General features: G+C 45.5%; 1 protein-coding gene across 7 annotated transcripts in view; it reads right to left on the bottom strand.

The window, feature by feature from the left end:
• LOC125033197 (regulator of G-protein signaling 9-like) overlaps positions 1-7,500 on the bottom strand; it is a 290,139-nt gene that overhangs the window by 144,787 nt on the left and 137,852 nt on the right. For all 7 annotated transcript variants that reach the window (XM_047624570.1, XM_047624569.1, XM_047624571.1 and 4 more), the window contains one exon: positions 2,549-2,721. In XM_047624570.1, the coding sequence (XP_047480526.1) occupies positions 2,549-2,611 (63 nt within the window). In that variant the 5' untranslated portion in view covers positions 2,612-2,721. The remainder of the gene's footprint in view (positions 1-2,548; positions 2,722-7,500) is intronic.

Raw genomic sequence — 7,500 nt, 5'->3', positions numbered from 1 at the left:
ACACACACACACACACACACACACACACACACACACACACGGAGAGTATATATGTGTATATATAGTGTATTATATATACATATATATATATATATATATATATATATATATATATATATATATATATACATACATATACATACACATATATACGTATATGTGTGTGTGCGTGTATAATTGGGCACTGAAATGTCACAGTTATCGTTACTCTAGAATTTAATCATATGTATATCAAAGGAATCTGCTGATTTCTGCTGCAATTGCAATGTTACTGATAATTGCAATATTGGCAGTAATAAAACACGACAAAGTTTACGTCACAAACATATATTTGATGTATTACTGTACAATCACGTTAATGGTTATGTCGCAAGGACCGTAAGGGATTAACAACATGATAAAGAGATATGACCATCGATGTATCCATTAATCTGCTCCACGATTTCGCTAGTCTGTTCTTAATCAGTCTTGGGTTATACGTAGTTTTCATTCTTTTTTTTTTTCTTTTTTTTAAATTAAATTTCGTAGTGTTTACTGGAGTAATGACTAGATTCCATAAAGCTACTGCATATTGCACATAAGCGGTGTGACATACGTACTAAAATTTTAGGGCGTACGTGCAGACACGCTCTCGTGATTTTGTAAATACATCATATAATCCATTATTGATGAAACAACAAAATGGTTTACTTTATTCTTCTTTTTTTCTTATTTTTTTACTATCCAACGCCGAACTAAAATACTTAGAGAAGTGCCTATTCCTGTGTGTAGGTAAAATTTCCACTACAAGACTCGCTGAGTAATACGGTTTGGAGTTTGTATAGTTGTTATTTTTTTTTTTTTTTGGTCGAAACCAACTAATACGGCCGAGCGGTCCTTCGTAAGCTCGCAAGGCTCTTAATGGGTGAGTTCAAAAAGCCTTCGGGGTTCTCTGTCGCATTACAGGACCAAAAATAACCACCAGGGCATAATACGGTGTAGAAAGAGCCGAAGGCAAAGGAGACACAGACGTAAGTTATATTGGCGTTGCTTCAAAGGCCACGCGCATGTAAGTATATTGACGTTGGCCAGAGGAGATACGAGCGTAAATTATTATTAGTATATTAGTATTCGGGTAAAGGGAACGTACTGGAGAGAGAAGAAAGGAAATATGAACATATAGCTTAAACTAGCGGTGAAAGAAAGGGAAGACAAAGGGGAGACATAAAAACGGCATGCACAGGCGGTGGAAAAGAGGGATAGGCGGTTTAAACTTCCGCTTCAACTAAGTTGGCTTACATAAATCGACTTTGGGGCGAGAGGAACATAGATTCCTGGCACAGCACGCGTAAACAAGCAACGACAACATGCACAACGACAGCGGCATCTCAGCATTACGCAACAGATCGGGGAGCGGCGTCCCCGCGGACTCGGAGGAGGGGTGAAAGGGGGAGGAGGCACCGCCCGAGCTCGAAGTTAAAGCTGACTTTAAACGCCAACACTTTAATCGTCGGTCAACCTGACGTAAGTGCTTCAATTCCTTCGTGGAAATTATGGCTGTTGTATATCAAGTATGTATTCATCAGAGAGCGAATGGCCTTTGAACAATCCCCCTCCCTTTGAAAAGCGAGTAATGCCCCCGTCGTCGCCGTCAACTTCCGGGGCAGAGTCGTCCACCCAGGCGCCGTGCACGCAACGCGATGCTCTCTTCCCCGCGCATTTCGAAACCGGCCGCTGGGGCGCGTAATGGCCAGCGCGAACGACTGCCGATCAAAATGTCCCAGCGCGGCAGACCTCCGTTAGGGGCCATTCTATCACCGGAGAACATTGCCGCCCTCTTTATCGCTAACCAATTTTTGCCTCTTTTCTCGGCATTGCCATGTTGGGGGGGAAACCGTTAAACGTCGTTATTTCGAGACCAGTCATTTACAAGCTATTTGTCGCGAAAATATGAGTGTGTAACACCCGTTACAATTTCAAACCTTGCTGCATTTTGTTCATTCTGATGTTCGGGTCGGTAGAGTTTACGCATTTCAATGCATGTATCCCAAATGTTTTTCATTGCTTCATAACAAAACGGGCGATAGAAAATGTTTATTTAATCACTTCGCTGTTTACCACTTAATTTCGGGAAACTGAATTATTCCTGAATATGCGTTCGATTCAAAGCGTGACCAGTCATTCATTCTTTCATTCTGAATTAGCAGGCACTGAAATTTTGCATGTCACAAACTATTCATGGAAAATGTAAAGAGTAATTTAAAAATTAATTAGAGATTATCTCGTTCACTCAAACTTTATATATACATATAATATATATATATATATATATATATATATATATATATATATATATATATTATATATATATATAACGGGCACGAAGACTGGGTCCTTGACCCTTTTCTCTTCGGCCCGAGAGAGAGAGAGAGAGAGAGAGAGAGAGAGAGAGAGAGAGAGAGAGACAGAGAGAGAGAGAGAGAGAGAGAGAGAGAGAGAGAGAGAGAGAGAGAGAGAGAGAGGGAGGGAGAGAGAGAGAGAGGGAGACGACAAGGCGAGGGGCACATACCTTGGCGAAGACGAGTGGTTTTGGTCCTGCCGTGGCGTGAGCGTGTGCATGGCGACCGTCCATCGCGCGGGCGGGGTGGCGGAGGAGGAGGAGGCAGGCGGGCGCGCCCTCTGTCTACCTGCGCCATCTAGGAGCGTCCCCCCCTCAGCCCGCGCTCGCCATCACCTCCACGGCTGCAACACAAGCGGTCAGGGATCAGTCATAGGGAGTGGAGGAGGTAGTGACACTTGAAGCAGCAGCGAATTCAAAGAATACAAAGTTATACAGGAAATACAGACCTATAAATGCTTGATGAAGTAGGAAATGCGAGCTAATGGACTCTCTGTAATACAGGAAATCATAATAACAAGAGTGAGACAGCAGAGATTTCATGACGCAGAAAATAATGGATGACAGCTGCTCAATGATACAGATATGTAGTAAGTCTATAATGTTAATAAAACCGCGTTGAAAAAGTGCAACTGAGTACGAACTATTTAAACGTAATATGAGTGTAACCGACCAGCGCCTACCATTCCAGTTTCTTAAGAATTTTGTACTTGAAAACTGGGATCACGTTCATGCGTTTTTAGTTTCCGTGGCTCTTCTGTTGCTTTAGGAAACTTCCTGGCCATTCCTGAGGCTTATGTACAAAAAGGAGGAGAGCCCTCACCACCACCGGAGGGCACTCAATACCTCAAGTTTTTATATCTTTTATTTGTCTTATTTCGTCCCCATGTTGTTTTTATCCATAAACAACATAACGATCAACACATATCTATATCTTTCCCTAAATAACTCCAGATATGTTATTTCGCAATACTTAAAGGTAAAAACAAAAAATGTATGTTGCGAGATGGATGACCGTCTTCTCAACCGAAATGTTTGTTTATGTTCCCGAGGAATGAGCGATTCGGGGCTGATGGAGAGATTAGAGACGAAATAGACGCTCTCTCTGTGCAAGGGAATGGGCGAGAAAAGTTTCCGTGGTCTGCTTTGTTGCGTCAATCACATAAGACCTTGCTTTATTTTCTATGACAGTTTAATTCGTGCCATTTATAACTGGGCTTTGTATTTGCGGGAGACAAAAGAAGAAAAAAAAGAAAAAAAAGACTTTAGATTTAATTCAACAAATTTTCATCATTAGAATGTATAACATGTTTAGCAGTGTTCTTAAGGTGATTTCCCACGCATGCATGACCTCCCAGGTCAATATGTAAGATCTAAGAGGCGGAGGAAGACGGGAGGGGGGGGGGGGGGGGGGTTGAGGGAGCGAGGGGTCGGTGTGCCCTCCCCCGGACAAAAGACAAATGCATCGAGACAGGCGGCCGGCAGGAGCGTGTGTGTGCAAGGCAGAAGGGTTCCATTTGTTTTATTGGATTGCTGCAAAATGAGTCTACATACATCGTCTTGCACGCCAGCAAGAAAAATTCCGGACTATGCAACGTGGAAAAGAGTGCTCGTCTTTGCAAAGGATGATGGAGCTGGCTGACCTGGCGGCGAGTTCTTGTTGCCGCCGCTCTTGGGTCTGTTTACACTTGAGCTGCTGGCCGCCGACGCTCAATGCTTGCATTGGCCTCGCTCGAGACACGCTTACTCAGGGATACACTTCCCGGGCACCCACGCAAAGGTATACATATGTGCAAACATACACACACACATACAGATACGCCCACACACGCACACGTGCACGTCTCTCGTTCTCTATCTGTCTCTGTTTCTGTCTATGTGACAGTATGTGTGTGTGTGTGTGTGTGTGTGTGTGTGTGTGTGTGTGTGTGTGTGTGTGTGTGTGTGTGTGTGTGTGTGTGTGTGTGTGTGTTTGTGTCTGTCTTTCTGACTGTCTGCCTGTCTGTCTGACTGTCAGACTGTCTGACTGTCTGACAGTCTGCCTGTCTGTCTGTCTGACTGTCTGCTTGTCTGTCTGAATGTCTGTCTGTCTGTCTGTTTTCCTGTCTGTCTGTCTGTCTGTCTGTCTGTCTGTCTGACTGTCTGACTGTCTGTCTGTCTGTCTGACTGTCTGCCTGACTGTCTGCCTGTCTGTCTGAATGTCTATCTGTCAATCTGTCTGTCTGGCCTCTCTCTCTCTCTCTCCATCCTTCCTCCCTTCCCTTCCTCCCTCTCTCCCTCCCTCCTACCTCCCTCCCTCCTCCGCACTTGTCAAAGCAAATTTTGGAACGCTTATCAATACCCTTACTCTGGCGCTGTAGCGCAGTCACGGGAACGAGAATAAACTGGATTTGTCACCCGGGCGATGACAGAGCAAGCGATCCAGAGCGACGTCAATAAGGAAGAAATGGCGTCAAAGCCAATTTTCGGCCGGGTCCCTAGCCGGCCCCCGCGGTGTGATTCATAAATTAATCCCAGGGAATTATAACGCGACGGGAGGCGCAGAACCCCCGCGGCACCTGTCACTTGGTCAGCGATGAGAGCGTGCCCTGGGTACGAGAGTGTGAGTCGAGGTGCGGTGTGAGTGGGTATCGGAGGCGTTGGGGTGGCAGTGTTATTGGTGTTGCTCATCGCGGGCACAGATAGTAATGGGAATTCCAATAGTGAACGAGGAAAGTGTAGGCTGCACTGGACCGTAATGGTTTTAATGGGGCGCATTTCGTTTGGCAAATATTTTGATATCACCCAGGCATTATATGTGCAGGAATGAGTGTGCGAGGCGTAGGAAAAGACGGAAAGAACTTTTACTCGTTTTCTGTCCTGGCACTGGACGACGGATGGAACCAGGGAGAGAGTGCCTGGTCGCTCATATCAAGGGCAAGGCGATGATTTACACACTGGCTCAGCGAGATGATTTAAAGGCCCGATAAGAGGAATAGGAGGAAAATAATCACAAAGTCTATCAGAGATAAGTCTTAAAGAAAGATTGTAATAGATGTGAGTGGAGAAGAACACAGAAATTCCTACGAAGTAAAGAAGCAGAAAGATAAGAAAGAAAGAAACTGTGATGGAGATAAATCACTTTCAGAAGTACAGTGTTGTGCGCGTGTTTCGACCATACTGTACAGAAGTAAATATAAAAATTTACCTCGAAGAGAGAAATAAGATAGATTGGTGGATAAAAAGACAGATAGACAGCTAGCCAGACTCACACACACACACACACACACACACACACACAGAGAGAGAGAGAGAGAGGGAGAGAGAGAGAGAGAGAGAGAGAGAGAGAGAGAGAGAGAGAGAGAGAGAGAGAGAGAGAGAGAGAGAGAGAGAGAGAGAGCAATGCCAGCAGATACATGAACTAAATTCGGCGCCATATGCTACGCAAATGTTACTGCAAGTGGGGTATAAGATTTATGACTTGCCGAGATAAATGCCCGCAATTCATCTAACGCCGCTGCAATAAACCTGATTATTCGTAACTAATTGAAAACATCACATTTCTCATTCACCGTGTAGCCCAGATAAATCAATGAGTAAATGAATCAGCATCTTGGCCATGAATAAGCCATGGGTAGTCTCTCGTAAACTTCCTCCTCCTTAAGCGCCGACCTGAGGCAGGAGACTCGTAAACTAAACTAGACCTTTTTTCATCACAGGAGAGCACGGCGAGAGAACAAAACGGGAGGCAGCCATAACTCCTCTTCTACAGAAACCTGTTCCTTTGATCCTTAGGCCGAGGCTGTGTTCGCTTTGGGTGGGAGGGGAGGGAGGAGTGGAGAGAGGGGGAGGGTGGAAGGTGGGAGGTGGGGGAGGAGTGGGGAGAGGGGGGCCGAGTCTTTGGGGAGTGTGTGGCTGTGGGGGAGGAGTGTGTGCCTTTAGGGGTGGGAAGAGGGGAGAAGAACAGAGAGGATTGGGGAGAGGGGGAGGGTGTCGAGAGGGAGTAGGGTGAGGATGGAGGGTTGGAGGAAAGAGGGGAGTGGGGAGAAGGGGAAGGCCGCTGTTGGTGGAGGGGTAAGGATGACACAGGGACGGATGGGGGGAGGAGGAGGTGCACGTAGGCCGACAGGCTTGTGTCAGCGCCTGGGGAAATTATATATATGTTTTTTATAAATATCTTTTGCTGAGTATTTACTCATAATTTCATGTTTTTATCGTGTGTTTGTATGAGTATAAGCCTAGCTGATTGCGTGAGTCCTTTACCAACTAATCAGAGAAACCAAAGATAAAGGAAAAGAAAAGGAGAGATAGAGAGAGAGAGAGAGAGAGAGAGAGAGAGAGAGAGAGAGAGAGAGAGAGAGAGAGAGAGAGAGAGAGAGAGAGAGAGAGAGAGAGAAGAGAGAGATAAGAGAGAGAGAGAGAGAGAGAGAGAGAGAGAGAGGGAGAGAGAGAGAGAGAGAGGGAGAGAGAGAGAGAGAGAGAGAGAGAGAGAGAGAGAGAGAGAGAGAGAGAGAGAAGAGAGAGAGAGGGAGAGAGAGAGAGAGAGAGGGAGAGAGAGAGAGAGAGAGAGAGAGAGAGAGAGAGAGAGAGAGAGAGAGAGAGAGAGAGAGAGAGAGAGAGAGAGAGAGAGAGAGAGAGAGAGAGAGAGAAAGAGAGATAGAGAGAGAGGGAGAGAGAAAGAGAGAGAGAAAAAAATAGAGAGAGAGAGAGACAGGCAGACAGACAAAGAGACAGACAGACAGAGAGCGAGACAACTCTCCACCCTGGGCCCAAGACAAGCGGTTAAGGACCCGTCCCTTCGTCTCCCTCTAGACCCCGCACGAAGACAAGCGCTGTGTCGTGTTATGGACAAATTCGTCTTCGATTTATTGAGAGAACCTTCTTCGACGCCGCACGCACGATCCTAAAAGACACGGCCCGCTTCTGATTGAACAGGGAACGGAAAGCGGTGAAAAACGGTGACTGACAAACTTAAATGACAGAAACAAACAATGCGTCTAAGCTTAGAAAAATAGAGCAGCGATAAGCACGCAGGAAGAAAAGAAAAACGATTTGATTAGATAAAAGAGAGAGAGAGAGAGAGAAAAAAAAAAAAATACGCATTCACATTAACACACAAAAGAAAAACGTGCGACCGGCCGGAC

The sequence above is a fragment of the Penaeus chinensis genome, chromosome 16 (genome assembly GCF_019202785.1).
Source record: "Penaeus chinensis breed Huanghai No. 1 chromosome 16, ASM1920278v2, whole genome shotgun sequence".
In the NCBI taxonomy this organism is placed as follows: Eukaryota; Metazoa; Arthropoda; class Malacostraca; order Decapoda; family Penaeidae; genus Penaeus; species Penaeus chinensis.
This window is presented reverse-complemented; position numbering and strand designations above follow the sequence as displayed.